Raw genomic sequence first — 27,347 nt, forward strand, 5'->3', positions numbered from 1 at the left:
TTATACCTGTTTCTTCACTGTATGTTGCTGCTCGCATTTGGATCTCTTAAATAGGGCGACTGGGAAGACCGCTGAACATCTCGACATATGTTTGAAAAATGGCTCCTTACTAAGAGAAATTACCTGGAAAGCTTTGAGCGGCAGCCATGATAAAAGCTGTTTAAATTCTTCTTAAAGCTGAGGAAAGGAGCTGTAATGCCTTCTGTAATTTCTACAGGATACACTTCTGGATTATCCTTTATGAAAGGAAATCCGTCTCTCTATTCCTTGCGGCTGCATCTCTCAAAGCGATGCTCGATTACTTTCATACAGTCTTCTACCCTGGATTCATGGAAATGAACGAACAACCTGTGACACAATAAAGCTCACTGATGTGCTTTTTACTTAAGTTCTTAATGATAACAATTAATAATATTTCATATTATATCTTATTACATTAAGGGTCCCCTGGGCCGGCGAGTCATCTTAGGGTCTTTGCTCTTTGCAGAATATGTCGTCGTGTTAGCTTTATCCAGTGGAGACTTCCAGCTGGCACTGGGGCAGTTTGCAGCGGAGTGTGAAGCAGCTGCCATCATAATTAGCGCTTCAAGTTGGACGCCACAGACCTCAGGTGGAAAAAGGTGGATTATCCACTTGGGTATGTCTTGGGAATGAGTGACCTTCCCGAAACCTCCCAGGAGAGGTGTTTTGGACATGTTCCACAGACCCAGCATCAGCTAGAGCGATTGTATCCCTCAGATGGCTTGAGAACAACAGTGTCCCCCTGGAAGAGCTGGAGGTAGGGGCTGGGGAGAAGGAAGTCTGGGGATCTCTGCAAGCTTCAGAAAATGTATGGATGCATGGATTAATATGATACTAATGTGATGTATAAGAACCTTCCTCTTTGAAATTATATGATAAGACTACAATAGACCAGGGATCTTCAAAGGATGAGAAAAAGTTTTGAAAAAAAAAGACTCACTCCACCTTTCCCATAGTTTCCCATAGCCCCAGACACACTTAAGTAGACCAAATTGATTACATATTGATGCTTGATTATTCATCTTTGAGGTACTCAATAGTTTCTTACTTTGGGGAGATCAGCCAGTCAAATCTTCCCAGAACTAACGTACCTAAGCTCTTTAACCACATCACAAACATTTCTTATACATTCAAAATCCCCCCCACCCACTCACTGAACTTCCCCTAAAACTATTTGGAGCCCTACCTGTAGAGGCCCGCCTCACATTTTGACAACCTCTGCATTAGAGAAAGTATCTAATGCACATTTTGTGACATATCTTTTCAAGAGCTGCATCAGTGTTGCAGAACAACTTCAAAGCTCAGTGTTTGGACTCTCACTGAAGTGCAGTTGTCTTTTTCTGAGTCCTTGTAATTTTCTCCTTCATCATTTTTTTACTAAGATCAAGGAAATGATGATAAAAAGGTCAGTTTTTCAATGGTTCAACCATACTCATTGTTGTGGATATATGGAGATACACATACTCTGACAGGCTTTCTACTATAGCTGATTGCTATTAAGGGGGGAAGTGTGCCAAGAATACACAGTATCACTACCAGCAGCATACCGGACTGCAGATACAAAACAGGTTGGGGTCCTTATTCATCCTGCTCTGCCTCATTAGACCTGACAACGTTTATCCAGCCTTCGACTGTCAAAGTCTGGTCAGTCTGAGCCTACTGCTGCCTCGGTTTTCTGTTCTTGGCCAACAAAACTGGGACCCAAGGTGGTCTTCAGTTTTTGTAACCCATCTGCCTCATGAATGGGAGTGTTATTCAATCTGAGATACCACCTAACTGAGTCTGTCAGCTTCAATCAGCTGAACTGATGCTCACTGGGTGTTTACTTTTTCTTTTAATTACAATGATTTTCTGATAATCTAACCTCTACATTTAATTGTAAATGTGTTAAATGTGTTCTCACAGACAGCAAACAGTATTTCAAACTTTAAATGTTTTGGGGTTGGTTTTTTTTGTTGTTGTTTTTTATTTTCACAAACAGGATAAAAGGTTTCACAAATCCCAAACTGTGTTTAAAATAGTCTTTAGAATGTGTGGGTTTACTGTAATGTAAGTACTGTATTCTTTCATATGGACCTAGGTGGTCTAGAAAATTAAAAAAGGCAGTTTTTTGCTTCTCTCCTTGTCTGTCGAATCTGCAAATTGGAAGTTTCAGCATTTTCTCACACATCAGGCAATATTCATTAGTTCATTTTCCTTCTTGAACATTATCATTTTCATACAACAGATCTGCACCGATCTTTATCCTTTATGACAACAATGCAACAACAAATACTGAGCTCTCTCTCTCGCTCCCTGTTAGGTTTCTCCATGTTATAAGCTAGAAGTTCATGTCACTGATAGACTTTTATTTGATTCCATTCAGAGCGTACAATGTGAGGCTTAAGTCATTGGAACAAAGAATAGAGAAAACAGAAACATTCATGCTTTTTAAATGTACATTCAGTGTTTAAAAAGCTGAGTCAGATTATATAAGACTGTCTCAATGTGTTTGGACCTTGATATCTAGGTTTTTTTACTCCATTTTCCTTCTTAAACACACAAGCACAGACATTTCTGTGCAACACATATCGTTACTTCATGCCTGCAGCACACAGCATCATAATGAAAATAGAGTCATTTTGATTTGTAATTCGATGCAGCTGAGCTTTTAATAATGGCCTGGTTATAATGTGAGAATGAATAAATCCACACCTTCTACAATATTCATTAAAAATCATGTTTGGCTTTTACAGACCCTCCCTTTGTTGTTTCTTTTTTGCTTGCAAGGAGTGATATTTGTACATTTTCATCTGCTGAATTGGCCCATAGTGTCATCCAAATCCAACTTCTGGAAAAAGACGAACTGAATTAAAGCCAGCAGGCAAAGCGGTTGTCCACTGACACTGAATATTTAAACCGTGTCCCAGTTAAGTTCCACGATAAAGCAGAATGCTGAACACCATCCTCATGAAAACAACACAGACATATTGAGCTTTGATATTAAAGACAAAGAAGCAGCAGCAAGACAGAACTGACAGAAGTTGAGACAAAGAAGAAAAAGAAGAGGCCTTGTAAGTGAAACGACTTAAAGACATGGGGGAGGAAAGAGAGGAGCGTGTTAGCCATCCACGCCTCGTCTCTTAAATCCACAGCCTTGCATGACGTACTTTTCAAGTTGATGGATTCCCTCACTGTTCCCAGCAACAGTGAAGGAATTATTTATGAATTTATCAGCGCAGTGTTTCCATCTGCACACCCGTCAGGTCGCCCACTGGATTCAAGAACTGTTCAGACTCTGGAGCATAACAGGGCTGCAGAATAATAATGGCATGCAGTTCCTCTGCTTGGCTTTAGGTATTAAGCTTGTTGTCTCTCTCATCGTCAGATGCATTTGAGGCCATAGAGACATGTTACGTGTCAGTATTTATAACCCTGTGAGCTGTGAATTATACAAGTCAGATATACCAAATAGTTTAGAATGATTTAGAATGTTTACTGTCTTCGCAGCACCTTCACAAAATACTATCGAAATAAGGCTGCTGGAAGCCATTTCATAAGCAGTGAAAGGCTAAGGGGAAACAACAGACCAGAGCTGCCGTTTGCCGTTTGATTATAAAGTGACGTCAAACACACAACTGGTTCTTTACAGAGCGCTGGTTAATGTTGGGGTAATGTTTTTGGCTGTACTCTGAAACATAATCCCGTTTTGGTCTTCTCACATAAATTTGACTGTGGTGGTAAAGAGAAGGTAAGAATATTTACTTGAGTAATCTGATGTTAGGTATGTCTGCCTTGCAGCAATCTACTGCTGGTCCACTTAATCTCAGAGAGAGATGTTGCACTATTCGCTTAAATCTGACAGCTTTGATTACCAGTTACTGTACAAATTATGATTGTTACATTCAAAGAATTTACTAATTAAAACTGGATGTGAGATACAGTGGCAGAGGAGGATGTTGTACAGTTCATTTTCTCCTTTAATGCTCAAAGCGGGACCCAAAACACAGGAAAAACTGTATGAAAAACACTGAATAATTGGTATAATATAATCCAATTCAAGGTGCTTGAAAACTTGTACTCTGCAAATGCAAAAGAGCTTCACCCTCATGTATGAAGTACTCAAATTACATGAGGAACCATCAGATCACAGACTTTTTGGCAACTTTCCGTATATTTTAGATAAATCAGATGAATAAATAAGGGGTTTACTGTCCAGTCAGGACACGTGAACAGGCATGAAACACAGGCCAAAACTTTGATGGACACTGTGTAAAAACACTTTTTAAGTTTGTTTCAACATCAATAAATAAAATGATCGAAGGCAGCCCTTGCACTGTTCGGATAGGTAATGCACATGAAAAAAAAAAACTTTAGACACATATTAGCTCGATTAAGAAAGATGAACACATGCTTATGCAAAAAATATAAATATTGTGTTATGTAGATTAGTTAGTTTGGAATATATCACTATCCACAAAAATGTATCCAAAGAGCTGTAGGAAGAGGTTGAGATTTAAATCAACTGAGGGTCATAAGGAAAGCAGAAGCAGTTCAGCTAACTGGGAACAGACAGAATGTGCAAGTTTCAGGCTGTGGGCAAAAGCAGCAAAACACAGGAGACCTTTGGTGGGTGGAAAAAGATTAAATAAGAGAACAGACTAAAATTAACAAGTGACCGAATCCAGAATGAAATAACTGAGTCAGGACAGCCTTTTGTTCTCCGTGTGTTTCCAAACAAAATGTTTGATTGTCTGCAGGTCACAACTTCAGTACTTTAATTAATTAAATTTTCACTGTCAGTGAAAATTACCTGAGGTAATGAAACCACCTGGTGATTATGCATACAAAAAAAACTGAAAAGGATCAAACTGAATAAAATTATATGCTTTAGAAGATGTGCATGAAATTAATAATGAGATAAGAACACTCCTGCCTAATAATGATGTACACAGCATATCTTACAGGATGTTAGTCCCATTAACGCTGGTGTGTTTTCCCCTATGCTGGAACAATAGGCAAGGCAAGGCAAGTTTATTTGTATAGCACAATTCAACAACAAGGTGATTCAAAGTGCTTCACAGAGACATTAAAAAAGAAGAAATAAAAAGCATGATTTAAAATTTAAACAAAAGAAAGAAATAAGAACAATAGATAAAATCAGAAAAAATTATATATATGAAAGATAAAATCAATAGTTAAAACATGATTCCGTTTTGAAACTCAAGCTTATTCAAATGCAGCTGAAAATAGGTGTGTCTTCAACCTGGACTTAAATACACTGAGTGTTTCAGCTGATCTGAGGCTTTCTGGGAGTTTGTTCCAGACATGTGGAGCATAGAAGCTGAATGCAGCTTCTCCATGTCTGGTTTTGACTCTGGGAACTGATAAAAAAACGGATCCAGGTGACCTGAGGGGTCTGGAAGGTTCATAGTGGGTCAGGAGGTCACTGATGTATTTTGGTCCTTGACCATTCAGGGCTTTATAGACCAGCATCAGAACTTTAAAGTCTATCCTCTGATGGACAGGCAGCCAGTGTAAAGACTTCAGAGCTGGACTGATGTGCTCCACTTTTTTGGTCTTAGTGAGGACTCGAGCAGCTGAGTTCTGGATGAGCTGCAGTTGTCTAACTGACTTTTTAGGCAGACCTGTAAAGATGCTGTTACAATAATCAAGCCTACTAAAGATGAATACATGGACTAGTTTTTCCAGGTCCTGCTGAGACATCAGATCTTTTAGCCTTGATATATTCTTAAGGTGATAGTAGGCTGACTTTGTTATTGCCTTAATGTGTTTGTCCAAATTTAGGACTGAGTCCATCACTACACCCAGATTTCTGGCCTGGTTGGTAGTTTTTAGATTTATAGATTGAAGCTCTGTGGTGACTTTCAATCGTTTATTTTTGGCTCCAACGACAATTACCTCAGTTTTGTTTTTGTTTAGCTGGAGGAAGTTGTGGCACATCCAGTCATTAATCTCCTCAATGCATTTTCCAAGGGCCTGTACAGGCCCTCGGTCTCCTGGTGACATTGTTATATACATCTGTGTGTCATCTGCATAGCTATGGTAGTTTATTTGGTTGTTTTTTATACTCTGTGCCAGTGGGAGCATGTAGATGTTAAACAGAAGAGTTCCCAGGATGGAACCTTGGGGAACTCCACATGTGATTCTTGTCTGCTCAGATGTAAAGTTACCTATTGACACAAAGTACTTCCTGTTCTCTAAGTATGTTTTAAACCAGTTTAGTACAGTTCCGGAAAGACCAGCCCAGTTCTCCAGTCGTTTGAGTAATATATTGTGGTCAACTGTATCAAAGGCAGCACTGAGATCCAGTAAAACTAAGACTGACATTTTTCCACTGTCTGCATTCAGACATATGTCATTAAACACTTTGGTCAGAGCAGTCTCAGTGCTGTGGTGCTGTCTAAAGCCTGACTGGAAGGTATCATAGCAGTTATTTTGTGTTAAAAAGTAATTAAGCTGTTGAAAAACTGCTTTTTCAATGATCTTACTTAAAAATGGGATATTTGAGATGGGCCTGTAGTTGTTCATTTGCGTCTTGTCAAGATTGTCCTTTTTCAGCAGAGGTTTAATTACAGCTGTTTTTAGTGGCTCTGGAAACACAGAGCCACTGTGCAGAGAAAATATTCTACAGCCCTTACACAGTGTTGTTATCAAGGTCCGGCCTAAAAACCTTCAGCTACTCTACTGCTGCTTCTGTTATTAGTACTTCAGCAATTGCTGTTAGCAGCATTACTGTTTGTTGAGGAGGGAGGAAGTGGAGATGAATCAGGATAAGTGGCTGCACCTGTAGATGGCGGGGCCTCTATGACTGACTGTTGAACGGGGCAAAGCTGATGGCAGTGGTATGCACTCACTGCTGGATGGTGACCGAGCTTTGGATCCCATTAGGGCCGTTTAGTGAGAGCAGAGCAACATGGTTTCCACAGCTGCGTAGGTCCATGTCACACAGATTTTGTCATTTTCCTTTTGCTTCAGGTGTCCCAGAGTGTCTGCATTAGAATTCTGATATTTTTAAACCTGGTCTTTATTTTACTCTCTCAGAGTCTATGAATGATAGGAACAAAAGCAAGTGGAAGTGATTCAGTATCGAGCACTGCTGCAGAATAATATTACTGTCTGTGTCAAGGTGAAGGTGCTTCTTTTAGCAACTGACGGGCTCAGATTCTTGTAGGAGTTTGGCAATATTATACATAGGATTCCTTCCGAAATAGTGCATGTAACATGTAACAGAAGTTGACCTCAGGAAGTCCTGCTCCGAATTCTCACGCCAGTGAAAACATGAGCGAGAACATAGCTTACTGTTATCTAAAAGGTTAAAAAAAAACAAAAACAACAACACAACACCCCACAAAGCTTTAAAGACCAGTTCTGAAGGACTTGCTATGCTACATATGGATAAAAACACTCCTGTCCTGCATTGTGCCATGTAGACCGGCTTGTTGGAAGTTTTGACCAAGAACACTTTGACCACTGCAGGTCAGACTGAACCAAAGCAGTTTTTCCTCAAGTAGACTCCTTTCCCTAAAATCTGAGCAATCTGCTGCTCACAGATCATTTAAAAGTTATTTATGTTCATCCCATCCAGGGTGGATCCCATATCATGACAACTCAGATAGGTTGCAGTCTCTCGTGGCTCTTAATAGGATAAAGTGGGCAGGATGGATGGATGGATGAAATTTCAGCTAACATCTGTGCAAGATGACAATAAAAATAAGTACTTTTATTGACTTTATCAACATGGAGAATTGCCTCTTGGATTACACTGCAGACATTACGGCGTCCTCCTTCAATATCGGACTGAGTCCAAATATATTTGTCCCTATCAATCATCTAAACTCTGGAGATGATGACACAAAAACATCAGATTCCTCTGGACAGCTGGAGCCATGACTAATCAAATTACTATAAACCTATATATCTATAAATTATTATAAACCAAAAAAAATGCGAGTTCTTTGTTTTGTTGCTTTGATAATTATCTGAGGATCTTAACAGCATTTTAGCTGACTTTGTGGGTGATTTAAGGGTGCTTCTGGGGTACCACGAAGTCATGTGTGATAATCATAACAGAATGAGGAATAACATTAAAAGATCATTCATGAATGATGAACCTCATGTGCACATAAAACTTAGGCTGATACATTATGTCAACAATAACAGGCTAATGTTTTGTGTCTCATTCCTAAGTCCAGATACTGATTCTTCCTACTGTGAGTCCTTTGTTGTTTAAACAAACAGCGAAGCTAACAGATTAGACGATGCTTTTTCTGTTTGTGGCTGTAAAACATTGTCACATTATTTGCCAAGACGCTCTAGGCTGCCAAAAGGAAACTAGCTGTAAGCTAAATTCTGCTTGCTCAGAGGCATAAACAAACACATCTTTGATTTACAGGATAAAGTAGCAACTAATTCTTGCCAGTTGGAAGATCTTCAGTTCTGATTCATCTGCTAGTGATGGCGAGGCTGATCCTCTTCAAGGGAAAGTTGGAACTGATAAGCATCTTTTTGTATCAACTGTATTTCCTCAACACATTTACGGACACAGCAAGACTCACTGCCTCGGGATAATTTGCCGAGCCTGAAGTCAGACAGGTGCTCTGATGTGACGTGACGAGGACACGTGAATCACTCCTTTTGGGTTTTTTTGCAGGGGCATGTTCAACTGTCTTACATCTGATGTGAGGTTTGAAGTTTAACATTCTCTCCAGAAGAAGAGCAGAAGTGTTTCGTCTTTGTGCTCGTCACAGCAGGGCAGGCCAGATGAGTCCTGAACCGCCACGCCAGATGGCAGGTGCCAGTGCTGGAGGACGAGGACCACAGGGGACATATGTGTGTGTGTGTGTGTGTGACAATATTAGGAGACAGATTTAGCACAGGTTTTATGGCTCAGATTGTAATTTTTAGGCTGACACTCTCACCTGGTATCTGGCAAATGAAAAGGTAAATGAGAATGGACAAGAAACTGACAAAAACTAAAGCACCCATGACATTTAGAGGTCAGTGGGTTTTGTCTGCTTATTTTTAAAGTAAATACGACATAAGTAGAGGCACAGAAGACTATCTATCAAATTATTCTCGTGTTTCCTAAGTAACAGGGACTTAAAGAAGAGCTTTGCTTCTTCAGAAAGCTGTTCATTACAGAGCCACCATGATGACACCGATGGGACAAATATTACTAAACATACCTGAGTCATATAATTCATTACATCTGATAAATGTGTGCAAGCTTTGTGCGTATCACATGCGAAGCTCAGACAAACTTGACTTGACTTCTCATTATACTTATAAATAATTGCTAGAATGTGTAGAAAGATTAAGAACTGTGCTGTTCTGATTCGTGTGTGGTGGTGGTAGGGATTTTTGGGACTTTAAGGTCCTTAAATCAATCAAAATCCTCCCCAACATAATAATGTAGAGGCAGTAGCACCTAAGTGGGCTGGAGCTCAGGAGGAAGTGTAGTTTTCTATCAATCTGAAGGTCGGTGGGTCAACTCCCAGATTCCCTGGGTCATATGTCAAAGTGTAAGACACCGGACCCCATGTCCATCGGTGTATGAATGTGTGTGAATGCATAGAAGAAATAACAGAAATGCTGTGTGTGTTTGGTGTGTACCCACATCATAATGACTGCAACAAGTTCAGGTCTGTATGCACAGTGAGGCTCATTTGAGCTGGGCTGCAAGATGTAAGTCAGTGTCCCAAGTGCACACATAACATACATTTCTGCTCTTTTTGAAAAACTAAACAAGCCCAACTGGGAGAGACTTGGGACATGGCCACAAAGTGCTTAAAGTACTCCCTCTTTGCATCCTTCATGCATTTCTGTTGCATTCACCTGCAGTGGATGTTGCAAGAATTCATACTGACACGATGCCAATCTTCTGGCAGAATTAGAAAGGTAGATTTGTCCTTTCTTTGAAAAATATGTGTAACAACGGAAGGATACCTTCGTGTCTGCAAAGGCTTTCATTTTTGAAAAATTGCTGCAAAAATATGACCCAAAAAAATCATGACTGTTTCACATGAGTCCTAAACATAGATCGAGGCAACCCAGTTAAACAAACTGGACCCACCAAAACCCCAGAGTTTAAGCTGTTCTGTGCAGAGAAGAAGGTTAAAATTCCTGACTGATCAACAGTTATCTTTATTGGGAGGTGTCCCTGCTCAAAGAGGAGCAGCATTATTTGGTCTGATACTGAGAGCAGATGTTTACTTTTTCATTCACAGACACATAATGATGGATCATTTTCCTCAAAGCAAATTGCCAAGCTTATCATTTTCCCATTTATCAACTTTTAGGACCTATATGAAAACCTAGTGTTGTTTTAGGGTCAATTTAATGCAGGAAACTCAGAAGGGTTCATAAACCTTCAAGCAACGCTGCCCTGAGATTACCAGAATCCATGATTTTTTATCCTCATCAGTATCTTCGCTGAGTGGTTTTAAAACACTGAGGTGGTTTAACCTACTGACAGACAGACATGTCATCCCAAGAGAGGTTCAGGGAATGCTGAAGTTAGCAAAATCCTGTACATTTATTGATCTGTAACACTGCTAACAGTAGCTTCATGCCAGAGAGCTGCAGTTGAATATACACAAAGATAGCAAGAGCCGGTGTTTTAAAGTTGCCGCTGGCGTGGAGTGGGTGGCCAAGAAACATAGGCCCCACAGTGACAGCAGCTCTGGTGCCGACGGAGCTTTAACCACAATGTAAAGAGGAAAACGAAAGCAGGATTTTAAAGTACAAACACCAACGAAGGCAAATCTGTTAGAAGGAGAACAAAAGTTCTGGGGTTGTTTTCACCTGTTCAGCTTTGTTCACCTCTCGAGACTTTTCTACCTTTTTATTCCTGCTTTGTTTCACATTCATACACACATTATATATATATGTATATATATATATATATATATATATACAAAAATATGTTTTAATACATATTTTAACATGTTCTAAATGTACCTTAGATAGATATTTTTTAATAATCAGCATGGCAGCAGACAAATATGCGTTCTTTATGCAAATTCATTTTATTTTTATATCAACAACCCAAAACAAATTGTCCTGATACACACTGCAAAGAACATCCTTCGTCCAACAAGCAACAGCAGAAGGTCATATTGAGCTGAATGTAACATTCTTTCCTACGTGTTCATTCATTCGCACCTTGAGAAAATTGTTTCACACATTGTAACTGTGTCTAATCTATCCGTAGATAGAGTAGTCCAGGTGTCTCCGTTGCAAATTACTAAGGAAGGTCTGCCTTTGGTGAGAGGGAGTGAGGATCTCTGCATCAGCCGTGTGTTTTGCTAACAAGTGATATTTAAGACTCGACGTACTCTGGTTACAATTCAAATCACATCGACAGTAATGGCAAATAACTTTGGTCCTGTCGAGAGAACCATCTGCAAGGGTTTTGAAGATGAACAAGCCATTCAAAAGATTAGGATAAATCCTTTCCTGGTTTGTCAAACTACTGAGCGGACCAACGATCACCTGACACCAAACTCCATACACAGACTCATAATGAAAAAAAGAAACGTTGCTTCGAGAAAACTGTTTTGGTAATCTAAGAGAATCTGTCTTCATATGACAGGGTTGCAACAGACAAACTTGTCCAACAGCTCATCAGTAGTGCAGCAATCCCTGCAATCTGCCACTGTTTGCTCCCCCACACAGAGCAGAAGATGTGTTATTTTGTCTGACAATTCTTTTTCTTTTTTTGCCAATAGTTTGTGGGTCTGTATTTGTGCACTGGTCTCCGTCTATATGACATAAGCGACAGAGCAGAAGGCATCCTACCAACTGGCGCCAATTACACACCCTGCCTCCTGACATACTGCACAGACATATTGACCACTGTCTCACAGCAGAAACCCAGACAGGTACAATTTCTTGACACAGTCTGGTTTGCCATCGTAAACAAGGAAACAAAAGCATGATTTCGGACAGCTTGTTCAGTATGCCATCCACCTCATCAATCTGCATCTGGGCAGCTGGCATCGTGTGGGATTATGAACGCCATCGGCCTCTTTTTTTTTTCCAATTACATTAAAAAATGTGTGATTTGTCCTTTTCTTTCCCTCGTGTGTCAGCTGTAACGTGCTCAGGGCTGCTCTGATACATAGATGAATGTGAACATTATACATGTGGGTGTGTTTATATAGGGTTAGGTTTCTCTACCACGAGTTCCAGCTTAAAAATACTCTGTTATGTGGTCACACTGTATGGGTGTTCATCAAACACACAGCACTCGGTTCCACTTAATTTTTTTTTTTTCTTAAAAGGGTGTATTTTAGATCATTGTTATACTTTTACCGCCTCAGCTAATAGCTCCCTCGGTTACTATAGCAACACACAGGTAAGTGGAGAGCTTAGCTCGTCATGTAGCATGATGCCCGTTTTTAAAACTGTTGACCTATAAAAACGAACACCCACCGACATGAGGAGGCTACAAGAATCATATACATTCTGGACTTGCTCTGGATTTGTGTGCTCGACCAGAGCAAATGCAAGAAAATAATCAACCTATGGTCACTTTGAAGTTCTTATTTTTAAAATATATGCAAATCTAGAAACAGCATCTGTGCAGTTGTCTTTTTACACACTTTTTGTCTGTGTATGTGTGTGTATGCGTGGTCCTATAAATGACAGCACATAGACAGGACAGTGAAGAACAATCTGTCCACCTATGTGAGGATATTTGTGCATCTCTCTTTTCTGAACATTTTCACCCCCCCACCACCAATTCGGCTTTTCTTTAAGATTAAGTAGATTTCCTCTCCCATCCCTCTTCTCGCCTCGTCTTCTCGTCACCCCTCACATACCTCCCTTCTACTTTCTATACCTCTATACCTCCGTCTCTGTTTCTCACCCATGGGCTTTTGTTGTGTCTGATCTATCAGAAGCTCCAGACAGCTGTCTATTCCCCGCAGGCAGCCATCACAGAAACTGACCAGATGGCAAGAATTGCGATTGTGCTCTGCTGGTCTCTCATTGTTTTGGTTTCCTCTCCATTTTTAGCCTTTTTCCTGTAATACTGCTTGTTGTCCCTTTTGGTTCCTTTAGCTTCTTGCTACATCTTTTACGCTGTTGTTCATTGTGTTGTTCCATTTCTACTTTTTGTACAAAAAGACAACATCTAAGACTGTTTTGAGAATCCTCAAAAACATCAGGTAATGATGTAGAACCTTCTAAGGGCTGTAAAACAATTCAGAATAAGTGGTTAACACTCCATTTAAAATATAAATACATATTACTTGACACCAGTTCTTCCAAGATTAGCGTGGGTGTGAGAGATGTCAGGTTAAGTAGTTACTGGATTGTGAAGTACAGTTGCTATATTTAAATCTAAGTGGAGATGAAAAGCTTAAACAGTAAAGATTTTCTGATTTTATAATGAGATGATATTCTCACAATATCTTTGTAGGAGGAAATCTATGCAGTCTTCTTATGTAAACAGCAGTGATGAATATGCAAGATTATTTATGATAAGATGCACCAGAAAATTAGCATTCAAAGACCAAAACAAGCAGAATCAGTCCAGATGTGGAACCCAACTTGGAGCCTTCCAACAGCACATTCAGCACTTCTTTTTTTTTTTTTTTTTTTTTTTTTTTAAATGAACACTGTAACAATATCATTTAACTTTAGGACAAATAATGTGTAATTCAATTAATTTCTCTGGGGAGCTACACCAATACCACACTCTTTGTGGGGGGGCAGTTTTGTCAAAGAATATGACTTTGTTGGTGAATTAAAAATCAGCTGAGCCCCTAACTGCAGAAATGGACCAGTTCAAGCTCCACACCACTGAACACAGAAGCTCAGATTACAACACACACTGCCAGGGTGACTTTGTTCTCTATTATTGACAGCTTTACATCATCTTTTTATAAAGTAAATGGCTTTTTCCTGCTAAATTTGTATCCAAAATCTTGATTACAGTTGTGCTTTAAGTTATGAATCCTTTAGTCTTTTTATAAAAGGCTTCAGAAAAATTATCTGAAGCCGCAGATTTTCATGATATTCTAAAAGTAGATAAGAACCCAATAAAACAGATGAGACTAAATTAGACTATTACATATCTGCGAGTGAAGAAAATATGTCCAATTCCTGCAGCTTTGGAGTTTCAAATCATTGCTCTAAACAGAACAGCTTGAACTATTGGACAGTGACAGGATTCTTTGTAAGAATTGCTCATTTTACATCCTTCCACAACACTTCTGTCAGATTGAAATTCTAAAACTTTACTCCTGTTTAACTATTCTTTGGTAGAGCGACTTGAGGGCTTATGGTCATTTCCTTGTGTGACCTACTTTCTCGTTAGATTGAACTCAAAGTTGGATTTTTTTTACATTTTCTTTGAGGATTCCGAATTCATTGTTCCAAAAATCCTGGCAAATCATCCATGATCCAACGATGATACTACCACATTTCACAAAGGGGCTACTGTTTTTATTTCTGGAATGCAGCACTTTCCTTTCTCCAAACACAACTCCTTATCTAAATCAGAAGTTTTTAATTTGGTGTCATCCATTTACAAAACAATTTTCCATCAGACTTCCAACCTGCTCACTTTAATACTTTTTGACCTCACTACTACTTTAGCACAACTGACTTTTGAAGTTCTTTCTGTTTGTTGGTGGTTTTCAATCTCCTCCATTTGTACCATTTTTTTTGTACTTTGGATCTAATTTTCTAACGGGAGAAACTAGTAACCTTTTCCAACCTGTTCTCATTTGAAATTGGTCACTTGGTCAGGAGCGTGATGCGTCCATTTTGAATACAAAAGATACCCACAAAGCGTCACTTTACATTACGTTACCAGTTTCCTAACCTGGTAACGTAATACTCGTCAGAGGCAGCACCAAGGTAATGAGGAAAATAAGATTTTCCAATGAAATGTATTTAATTTTTTATAAAAGGAAGTGAAACAGTGTTCTTTCCTCTTCTTCGACTTCCATCTCTTACCAACACAGAGGGATATCTGGCAACACGCAGCTCCCTGCAAATTGAAAATTAACACTAAAATGGACGTGTTAGTTGAAAACTGATCTGAGGGGTTTTCTGACCAAGTGGCCTTTTGTGACAAGCGGGAACAAGAATGAGTTTCCTTTTCCAACCCGATGAGGATTAGAAACTCTTTCTGATGTTGTTCATACTTTGATATGGCTCCATAAATGTGTTAAGATAGATAGTTGCTCCTTAAATAAAGCAGGGAGCCCTCTCACACCCAACTGACCGTTTTGCCATTCGGACATGTAATATTGGATCATTTATCTTAATAAATAATAGATTAGAGTAATTTTCTAATATAAGTTGTTTATAGACATCTCTTTATTTTAGGCCATGCTTACAAACTTTAGGTCAAATAAATCTTGAAATACAGGAACTTTTAAAGGTTTTGCATACTTTGAAAAATGCTTTCGGGTTCCAAATTGCAGAGAAGTTGTTATTACAAGAGGAGAGCTGCCAGTCGATTATCTAATTTAGCTTTCTTAACCAAGCTCTTGTTGCCAGAAGGGTAGTCCACTGAACAGCAAATGACTGAGCTTTGCCAGGAAGGAACCAGGGATTATATCTGCCAGCAAAGACAGTAAAAAAGTGAAAGGGTTTTCAGAACCATCTCAAGCTTAATAGGATGAAAAAACAGTTTAAATATCAGAGAAATCCACCATTTGTTTGTTTTCTATGCATATGTATTCTAACCTTCTGCAGCAAATTAAGACAGCTCCTATCAAGGTAACGACGTAAGAGCTACAACATAAACACAAGTTTTAAACGAGGACAGGGAGGAAAAATAAATATACTTCAAGAACTAGTTCGGCCTGAGTCGAATTCTGGGGAGAAAGCTGACATTTTGCATGAAAACACGGCACTTTTTAAATGACTCACACCGCCGTCTGTCCATTGATGGAGTTAACTTTTTCACGTGATGACACTTTTGCTCCAAAACAAATATCAGGCCATAGCTTTCTGTATCCCACGAAAAGTCTGTAGGGAAAAACTTATTGGCAATAATACACTTCTTTACAAAGAATACTGAATTTAAGTATTACATTACGAGCAATACAGCAGTATAGATAAACCATTTTGTTCCCACTGTTCAGCGTCTTTAGGCTACTAAATAACGTCTTGTACCAAACATCAGATATATTTCAAATATAAGAGTAGTTGTAGGTTTACAAGACCGAGTAAAACAGCTGATATTATTTGGGATTTAAGTACATTTATGGGAAAATATGATTTGAATAATTTACACAGACTTTTATATTTAGCCAAACCTTCATTTGAGGGAAAAATCTGACTTTGTGTTGGAAAACCCCAAAAGTCTTTGAGCTCTGGTATCCACCTTAAATTACCAATCAGTTACCGTAGAAATCCTTCACACGGCAATCTTATTGTATGTAACCTTTAACTCCTCAAGGTGAATGCTATTAATGGATACAGAGGAAAGATAATTAATCACATGGAAATTATAGGTGGTTTGTGATGAGCTTGAGTGATCGCCTCCATCTCAAAAATCCATTTGATAAAAAAATAAAGAATTTAAGAAATGTGGAGGGGGTGAGGTGGAAGTGCTTTGTTTGCATGGTTACAAGAAGACCCAACAAAGGATTTGATATGACTTAAATGTCAGGTTTTAATGGCTATTTTTGTATCTGCTTTCGAGCATTGGTGTCACCTTTAATTCACTCCCCCTCTGTCATTGTCTTAGATGCTCGCTCAACAAAGTCTGTGGGATTTGAGCTGAAAGCGGACTGATTGTTTGGTCTGTCTGAGCTTGATAAGCTTTTTAAAACATTTCAGTAGTGCTGTCGACAGGGGGCAGCTGCAGGGGCCATAAACTTTGCCCCAGCAGACGAGACTCTTCAACTCAACCAGCTGAAGTCAGTGTCAGCAGCCACATTTATAACTGTCTGGCAAATTTAAAGTGAATGTCACAAAAAAGACAATTTAAATTTTGTGGACTTTTAGATTGTATTTGTATAGGCTTTGCTTTTAATTCTACCAGTTAGTCACTGGCGTACTTGAACAAAAACTAGAAATCATAGTGAAAATTTGGCAACTAGTTAAATGATCATATTGTGAAAGTATGTCAAACTTCTGTCTGGTGATAACAGACAAGTCTGTACAATGACAGAGTGAGACGAGACACAACTGTGAGATCTTGTTAACAGAAGCTCCTGGATAGGCTGTTAAATTAACCTTGAATTTATGAATTCATATTCTAAATTATACATTCAGTGCACAGAATGTGGTGGCATGGACTTTAAATAATATTTGTTTTAAGTATTAAAAGTAGAAAGCAGAAGTGTGACCGTTTAAAAAAAAAAACAACAACATGGCATTAATTACCATTAAGTTAGTCTTTTCTGCTTCAAATTATAATAATCTAAATATGTTTTGGTTCTAGGCAGAAACAAGAAACAAGACATGTAATGATGTGCATAAAGATTCTGGGTAAAGAGCTTTCCAACATTTTAACCCATTTAGACCTGATGCAATATGAATGGTCCCATTCCTACATCTAGAAGGCACCTCTGGTCTTCATGTGATAAAGACACAAAAGAAGAAGCAGAAGAGAAAACATTCAGCAAGAAAATTATTAAATATAAAATGACTGAGGTTGCGTCACTGAAATTAAGCACAGTGTATTCGCCTACATAAAAGTTGTGACACTTTGTTGGATATTTCCAGCTCAGCCGAGCCAACCACCATCACGGGTGGTGGCGACTACCTGATGGTGCACATTTCGCTGCCGCCTGGGAAACTTCAGAGAACAACACAGCTGCAGCTGGTGCAGCTACCTCCTATCTCTTTCAAACCAGTTGATTCACAACTCAATATATGAGATTGGCAAATCTATACCGCTTTATTTTGTCAGGGAATTTAATTTGCTGCACTGCCACAAGTACAACACAAACTAAAGAACCACTAAATGATTTATTTTCAGTTATTCGGGCAGCTGCTACGCTTGTTAAGCTAACATTACACAGCATTTGATTTCCACTTAGAGTCAGAACATCTTTGCTGGAAAAAAAAAAAAAAAAACTGTCCCTGAACTTTCTGATGAACTCTCCAGTGAACAGCCAGACAAAGCAACAGACACTGCGCTTACCATGAAACGGGTTCAAATCTGGTTCATGACATCTCTGACTTCACATCTCTTTCTTTCTCTGAGCATTTCTTACCTGTGAATGCAGGATGTTACCCAACACTGCAGACAAGCAGTGGAACTAAAGGTTTGAACTCACACTCTTTAAATCTAAAAAAGAAAAGTGTTTTGGTTTCTTTTTCATCACAGTTTAGTGCTACACCAAGAGGAAAACAACTTCAGAAACAACAGCTCAGTGTCCAGTGATGCGACAGGATGTCGAGTCTCTCTTCTCTCATCTAACAATATAATAGGTGAGGCTATTTAAACTGGGTGAGCCTATACACTGCTTCAGAGAGATGGCTCATATAATGTTGTTTTGCATATCAGCAAACAAAAAAACATGCAACAAAAGACAGACGGGATTCATTTAATTCTGCTCAGCTGAAGAAATTATTTATGTGCATAATTTATATTCAAATACCTGGACAAAAAACACCAGACCAAAACAGAGGGCCAGAAATTTTACAGAGACAATAAAAAAGGACGTTAGGCACTTACGATAGTGTCCTCTCGAGCCGTCCCCCTGAGGAGCCGATGATCTCTCCAAGAGTGCAGAAGGTCTGGCCCAGAAAGTCCTTAGCAGGGATAATGGTAGAAAAGACAGATTAGCACTTGCGTGACAAGGCTGAGAAACAGTTCGACCACTCAAAAGTAAAATATTGAAAAAAAAAAAAAAGTTCTGAAAAGTATTGCTCATCAGTGTTAGCAACAGGAGAATCCGCCCTGTAACAGCACAGCTGTAAAAAGCTCAACAGCAATTACAAGTAAATGCAAAATCAATGGGGAGAGCAGCAGAGATATTAAACTATTAGTCATTAAAGTTCAATCTCATCTTAGTGAAGTGCCATTTTAAATTAAACATTAACTTTACAGTTTAATTCAACCATCTGCGTGAACATTCACTGAACCAATTAGGTCAAGCTTAAGCGGTCCTTCAGGGCCGCGTAATTCAGCTGCTTCTTAAATGGGCCTAGCTGCATGTAAAGTGAGAATGTTTCCCCATTTGTTCAGCATATACAGTTAGGAACACAATTTAAAGAGTGCAACCTCTCCAACGCGGTACAGAATAAAACATATGGCAACATAAAAAAGCTGAGATGACATGGCGTAAAATTTTTTTTAAAAAACACGCGGTACCGAGAGCTGAGAGCTGATGTTTGTGGTGCGTGGGCGAGAGCGGGTGTGGATGTGAGTCCCGCAAAACTGAACATGCGCGGCCGGTGCAAATACCCTGACATGCACAGTAGTACACTGCCTTCAAACAACAGCTGCCTTCGCTGTGAAGTGGAATTCTGAAAGTTGCTTTTACCTGAGCCAATGAGAAAATGCAGACAGACAAAATGTGGCACAACACAACGGGGGAAGCTTCCCAGGTGTTGCCGTTTGTCCGTGATGAAATTTGATGAAAGAATGGGAGAAAAATACAATAAAATCACAGTGTATGAATCACACCAACAAAATTGCAAGTTTCATGTGGGACCGCTGAGTTTTCCAGGAAAAAAATTAAAGGTGAAATGAACAAAAGATAAGAGCAGGACTCATGAGGCCAAACATATGTAAGTGGAAACACTCACCTTCTGCTCTCCAAAGAGATTCATTTGGAAGGAAGGACAAGAATAAAAAATAGATTGTCACCGAACAGATTTGTAATGGTTTAAAAACAGATATTACTCTCACTGAACAACCACTGCTTGACATATTTACAGCAAATAAACTACAGCACTAACTATTGCTAAATAACCTGAGGCATCTGAAAGCTGATCAGCAGTCAGCTGTAAATCAAAGCTGTCATTTAAGGGCACCATGGCCTACTTGACTTACGTGTTTGGATATGTTGCAGCTTCTCGAATCCACATTGTACCTGCAAGAAACAAATCACTCACTTGGGGATATTTAGCAAAAACATACAGGATTATCATTTTCATTTCAATGTGAAAAACGTCAGTAAATTACAGCAAGTTTAAAGTGAAAGGTTTAACAGTTTAACTGAAGGCGTTGAAAAAGAAGAAGAAAAAGAAAGACATACTCACACATCAAACCTTAGATTCTGTTTCTCCTCAAAGAAGAAGTCCAGGACAAATTTCCTCACAAAGTCTGGATTCCGAGTGTTATCGATTACTTCTGTCCTGCCGAACTACAATAACATAACAGGGGGTTATTGGTGGTTATGCCAGCAATGATTACAGTAAAATCATGTGAAAAAGAAAGCACAACATCTTTCAGTTCTAGGATTTAAGTGCCAAACTGGTCCTTATCAGGTGTCAAATTTAAGCAAATCAAATTTCAGATGAGCAACAGCACAAAACACATTGTACTGTGAAAATCTTCCTCTTGGAGTAATCATTTTCTGTATGCCGTTATCAGTCTGGAGGAATTTTGACTAACTCTTCTTTAAGTCTTTGTTTGAGTTCTTTGAGGTTTGCGGTGCCTGTTTATACAAAGGTCCCAACCCAAACATCTCCACTTTCCCCACATCTGGTCTGTCCAAAGTACAGTGTTCCAGAAGTCTTGTGGTTTGTTCAGATGTGACTTTGCAAACCTAAGCTGTGCTGCCATGTTCTTTTTAGAGAGAAAAGGCTTTTTTCCTTCAACCCCTCCCAAAGAAGCCACTTGTTCAGTCTGTTTCTAAATGTGCTGTCTAACTGAGGCCTGTAGAGTCTGAGATGTAGCTCCTGGGTTTTTAACCTTGAGGTGAACTTGGTGGGACGTTCACTCCTGGGAAGATTAATGGCTATCTTGAATGCTTTTCACCTGTGAATAATCTTTCTCACTGATCACCTGAATGCTCACAACTAGCAAAGAGCGATAATTACACTTGCTGATGATTGATTGAATAAGTGCATTTGATTAGCAGCACCTGGCTGATACCTTCTAAATTTCTGTGGAAGCAGTAAGGGTTTTTGACACACCGTTTATGCATTTTAGTCCAGTTTTTGTTAATATGAAGTTGTATTTATTTCATTTTAATACCTGACAAGAACCAGATGAATTTTCTTTTAAATTTTTTTCTCGTGATATATAAACCTTTGGGAACTGAAAGTGTGTGTACTTTCTAATTTCCTGTGACTCGACACTATTGTTATTAGAACTGAACAAAGTATTGGGCTGAGAAGAATATCATGTTATCCTTGTATTATTACAATCTGATCACGTAATCAATTAATACAATATCTCCTTCACAAAGATGTGGCCACACTGAATCATGCTGAGCTGCATGTATTAAATCCTGGGTCCCCAGAGAAATCTGAGATTTGAACCAGCGCTCCCCTCAGAGTGAGCACAGAGGCCCGCTCCTATCCTCTCTCCTTAGCTATGGCATATCTCTCCATCACCCTGACAATCACACCAGTAATTCCCCCCAGCGGACTGCTGGCGTCACCTCCGCGGCCTGGCCCGACAGCATCGTGTAATGAGCTATTGATCTCAGCACTGCCTCGCCCCAGCTTCAATACCTGGATTCATGTCTTTAGTGCCCAGCACACATAATCCATGCTATCAGCTGCGTCCCCATCCTATCCATTACTAAAGCCTTACAGGGGAGTGTATTGGACTTCAGAACCTACCTGCCATATCGACCCAGCAGGTAAATCCCATGATATTTCCTTGCTGTGTTTCTATTTTGGGGCTTGGAGGCCTTTAGTTTATAATCTCAGTGAGATGTGGTTGGTTAATGGGTGCCAGAGCCTCATGGGGGCAGATTAGGAAATGGTTGTGCGTGTATAGAATAATAAAATGGCCTCTGTATTTTAGCAAAATGACAAGAGGACATGTATTCAGAGTCAGAAATTAGACGACGAGGAGCTAACTCTAAGCAAGCTGTTTTAAGAGCAATGGTGTTAAACAGGAGATTTTGTACCCAGTTGTGCTCTGTTGGTGAGATTTGCGTTCAGTTTGATTGAATGAGTGAAATGGAGTTTAAATATAAACCATAGTGTAGAATGTCTTTTTTTTAACCTGTTTATCATAGAGGTTTTCATAATTGAGGTTTTCCAGATATTTATAGTCCTTAGTGCTGTCATGGATGGATTTGGCACTTCTTTTAGCTTACTAAGCAGATTTCTGCCATTGATACATCACAAACTTTATTAGCAAATAGTTGAAAATGCAGGTGCAGTTTAAGAGATTCTCACTCAAGCGTGAGGGCTGCTGAGATGAGCCAACAGGGAGCCAATTTCCTGAGTAGGATTAAGTTAGGGACTGACACTACTTGATTTAGTTAAGGAAAAGACTGGGACTTGTTTTAGAAAACTTCATTAAATTAGTAAAGTTGTTCGTTAATGATGATGGAATACACTGTTTGTGTGTTTATCTCGCATGCCTACTAACTGGTGCTAAAGATGTCCAGATTAATTGATTTGAAATGCCGAGGGGCCTTGAGAAATTGTCAATATGTAGCCATTAAGGTGAGCTGACCTCCTCTGATTAGTTTCCTTTCTAACCCATAAAAAGAGCGCCAGCTGTTTTCTACACACTTTCGTTTTGTACACAAATGCCGTGTGTAAGTTGGTGCATAACGCTGGAAAGTTGAGATTCGGCCGATTCAACTGATGCAAAGAATTTAGATTCATGTGACCACAACAAACCACACAAAATATAATCAAATCACATATAAAGCCTCCTGATTGATGCTTTCTTGACAAAAATGATCTTTTTTCATTGACAAAGGTCCAGAGAATCCAGTTCAGTAAAACTTCAGGCTCAAAAAACATAATTTCTTCAATAAGTTCACGCAGATGCATAATTTCACCATGAAGCCCGGAGCTGTGCCTCATTGTTCAAATATTCTTAATGAGCTGATGTTGAATAAAGTCAGCTTAGTCAGCGTTTGAAAGATGCCTTTTGGGTCTCCCATGCTGAGTCCACAGGCTTTAAAAGCCAAAAAAGGAGAGGACCTGGACATACTTTTAAGGAAACTTGATAAAAGATTAATCTTTTTTTTTTCTACTGTTATTAAACTTGGACTAGGACCATGTCAGACATCGGACAGTGGCCAGACTTTGTTTTCTAACTAATAGGTCACAACTATAACCATCTAAGCATCTGTTCAAATGAAAATTTAAGTGGATAAAATTAATCATTTTCTATAACATATTTAGCATTCGGATGGTTGTTTGTCTCATTTGTCTCTATGTGGCCCCGTGACGGAGTAGCAACCTGTCCAGGGTGAACTCCACCTCTCGACCAATGACAGCTGGGATAGGTTCCAACGCCAAAGTGACCACGAGTTGGATTAAGCGGATCTAAAAGTTTAGGGAAGAATCTTATTGTGGATTTTTAAATTTTCCTATGCTGTGGTGTATTTTCTTCATTGGTCTTTAGTTACTTCATGTTTTATTTTGTAGTTTCCCCATGTCTATTCTGCTGAGTTCTCCTTATCAAACCTGAGTTGCTTTGCCGATTGCCTCAGTAGCTGCTTCTTTTGTTATTAGTTCCCTCTGTATATAGACTCCTGGTTTTCAGTTGAGTCTTTGTTGGATCCTTTCTTATCTCCTGTGTCAAGCCTCCTGTGTTTCTCCTGTGAATTTCCACTTTATTTCCCCAGTGTTCTCAGGTTTTTTTGGATAAATAAAACGCTTTGAGACCATCTGCCAGCTGTTCTTATCTCTCCATAGTCCTGCATTTGGCTTCAACACTGCCATTTGCTTTCAAAAGAGACCAAAAAGAAGCATTTATTCCATGTGGTAACATGGAAACAGAGGATGGGTGTTCAGATATTTAGAGCCCATGAAATGTTGATTTCTGTAAATATGTTAGAAATGTCAACGTCTTATATTTGTATGATAGAATTCAGAACTGGAAAAACAAATCTAAATAGTGAAGTGCCTCTTTAGATTGAGTTCGTATCATCACAACATTTCACAGTTTTGAATGCTGCCGACGCTGTGCCTTGAACTCTGGCTCCAGAGTATGCAGACCCACACAGTGTGCTGCGGTCCGAAATCAGCGAGCACTTTTCATTTGCAGGGGCCTGTGAGTGGAGGATCATTGTCATTCACTGGGAGAAATGGAAACACTTGTATCAAATTCAGTACACAGTGTGGTGCAGCTGAAACCGTAAAAGGCAGAAAAGAAGTGCAAAATTAGAAATTTCACCCTGTTAAAATGATGAAAAGCAGCACAAAGGAATGTGTCCCGCTGAGAGGCATGAGGTGACAGTATTATGATCAATTCAATGCTAATTGCGCTGATTTTGGCATGGAGATGTAATGTAAATTAGCTACTTGCTCATATATGTGCTCACAAATTTCATATTGAATTAATCTGTTCACATTAAGTTTTACATAATGAGGATAGAACATCCAAAGCATATTAAAGCATTTTCCAGGTTTCCCTCCAAGCTCAATTATCTGTTCAGGTGTCAATATGTTTATGGCAGGCAGCAAGATGTTTACTCCTCTGATTGCAGCACATTTCTCGCTGTGTCTTTGATTAGGCCCTTCCCACATGGAATAAAAAGGTGTGAGGTGGCTTGAAGTGAGCGGATCAGTGGTAGCAAAGCCGTCAATGACACATAATGGTTGACTTTGAATTTTCTAACGGATAAACAAAGTGACTAAATTCAGCACATCATTACTGCAAATGAAGGAAAATAGGGCTCAGAGATGAGCCATGAAAATGTGTCTGTGTGACAGAGAGAAACCGGGGGGAAACAAAAAGTGTTGTAATTCAAAGAAAAAGAAACGGATGGAACAAACCCTGATTTACAACTGTGGCAGGGGAGGAAATGGCAAGAAGAGGCCTAAGAGTCCTCCTTCTTTTCCTTCTTTCTCTGAGACATGGTTGGCATTTGCTTGATCTAACATCATGAAATTATAAAATCCTTTTAATTTATTTATCATTCAGCCTTTACTGTTAATTCCTCAGTTTGAATGCGTACAGTGGCTACATTGACAAGCACAGAGGCTGACAGTTAAGATTTTATACAACAACATTCTCAGTGGTCTCTTGTAAGTCCCCCCCCCCCCCCCCCCCCCACACACACACACACATTTATATTATTTATAAAGACAGTCCTCTTTGCAAAAAAGGCCTTTTAGCTAGATGAAAATATAAGATATTGATAGAAAAAAGGTTGTTTCACTTACCTCTCTCCATTCTTTGGTTCCCACAGCCTGCAAATACAACACGACCACTGGAAGCGAAAGAGAAGGAAAAGGCAAAAGTGAAGTGTGAAGAAAACCAAAGAAATTTCATCCTCCAGCCGAATGGTTCCTGCATGTTGGAACCAGCAGCACTTAAAACACCCACATCTACATCCATTTTCATTGTTCCTGGGGTTGTCAGAGGCAAGTAAACAATTTCTTATTGAAAACCATCCCTTGAGCCCTTTTCAAAATGAAGGATTTTAAGTATATTTAGTTCATAACCATTCCTGTAAACAACTCTAAATGGTTTAGCACATGAACAGCATACCTGCAGAGCAGTGCAGGAGTAATGAGTCTTTAACTTTTTCTGCCTCGCAGATATGCTGTCACCATCTTCAGCCGTATTTCTACCCGACCATCAATATGCATGATTAGAAAAAATGGAGTGAGAATGAAAAATATGCAATGTGTCAACTAAACCCTTTAAAAATTAAACTGAAAAAAGTATCATCTTAAAAAAAACCTCAATTAAATTATAAAACAAAGAATATTCTGAGGTTTAAAAGAAATTAGCATCTGTGCTTCTGACTCAGTTAGGTTTTCAGACTCTTGTCTCACGTGAATTATACATGAAGATGCTCTGACTGAACAAATCAAATGTGCTCTTGCTTTGCTAGTTTATGCTGCAATTATAACCCGGCTTGCAACTTTATGAGGTAGAGCAGACTGAGCTTTCTGTAAGTATCAGACCAACAGCCGACTACCCATCAGTTCGAACAGCTACTTTGTTGCATCAACCTGTACTTATTGATCCTTACAGGAGCTTTTGGAATCATAGCACTTAGATTAGTGAAGCTGTGACACTACATGAGTTTATCAAGACTCTTCTGAGAGGAAAGATTTTTGATTTTAGAGAAATATACTGATTGTTTTGCAGTGCACGAGTGAAGTCCAGGGAGAGACTCAGAGCTGGTGTGTTGCATCCAGAAACTCCTATTTTATAAGTTAGTCAATCTGGGTTTATTTGTAACATTGTGAAAACATTGATTTGTGAGCCTGGATAACAGGATTAAAAAAGGCAGTTTACAAGTGATTTAGTTATCCATTAAAAGATCAGTAACACATTTCATTTTAAAGATTAAAAACTAAATCACTTTATTTAAAGAATGTTAATGTTACTCGAAAGTTAATAAGCTAAATAAGTAATAATGCAAATGTTTTCTTTTAATCAAATGTAAAAACACGGCACAGACTATAAACTGAATCTAGGTCAATACTGATGTTACAAATGATCATTTAGCCGACATCCACTGACGAATACAGATTGTTTTTAGCATTTATTTTCCCTTTAATGCTGAAGAAATAATGAGATATGCATCATTCGAAATAAAGTATGGATCTCATCAAATGTGTCCCAAAATTCTTAGAACGTTTGAAAGAAACAGATGATTTGTAAAAGAAGAAAGAAATAACAGCCTATTAAACAGGTGCCAACTCAACTGATTTTCAGGGCTTTTGATTAAAAACAACCTGATCAGACGCAGGACAGAGTCAATGCAATGCGACCAGGACACCTCAGATAAATACTGGAAACTGTCAGTAGTTGATGGTTTATATAGCCAACGTGCTGATTATTACCTGATGCAGAGGTTTGACCCATGGATCTGTGCATCCCTACTCAATGCTCTATCAAGTCTAAATTTGTCAAAATATTCTACAGTGATTTTCAAACAAAACTCCAGACCCAGAGCTCAGATTTCAGCTGCATCTTTGGATTGCAGCCGTTCATTTTGCTCTCATCTCTTTACTTTTTGGAAGACTGTAATAAGATCTGGTGGTAAAATCAGTGGCAAAACTCGGATACCATTTGCCATCTTTTTATTTTTCCATTTTTGGATCCAGAAGGAATTGGACAAGAAGCTGGACCTGGTAAAAAGAAACACATGGCATTCTTTTCAAATGGACCACCAGCACATGTGGTGGAAGTCTGTTGGGACCAGTAGTTTTTTGGATGCAGCCTCCAGCCTCTTATCAGTGGTGGTGCATTATTTTTAATCCATTAAACTGGCTTCAGGTTT

General features: G+C 39.0%; 1 protein-coding gene across 1 annotated transcript in view; it reads right to left on the reverse strand.

Annotated features, from left to right (window-relative positions):
• cpne9 (copine family member IX) overlaps window positions 1-27,347 on the reverse strand; it is an 81,453-nt gene that overhangs the window by 26,605 nt on the left and 27,501 nt on the right. The window contains exons 3-6 of the mRNA XM_072367140.1: window positions 25,270-25,316; window positions 20,215-20,318; window positions 20,006-20,045; window positions 18,683-18,762 (exon numbers count right to left, since the gene is read on the reverse strand). Coding sequence (XP_072223241.1) covers window positions 18,683-18,762; window positions 20,006-20,045; window positions 20,215-20,318; window positions 25,270-25,316 — 271 coding nt within the window. The remainder of the gene's footprint in view (window positions 1-18,682; window positions 18,763-20,005; window positions 20,046-20,214; window positions 20,319-25,269; window positions 25,317-27,347) is intronic.

Source organism: Leuresthes tenuis, unplaced genomic scaffold, assembly GCF_036924035.1.
Source record: "Leuresthes tenuis unplaced genomic scaffold, fLeuTen1.0.hap1 SCAF_16, whole genome shotgun sequence".
NCBI lineage: Eukaryota > Metazoa > Chordata > Actinopteri > Atheriniformes > Atherinopsidae > Leuresthes > Leuresthes tenuis.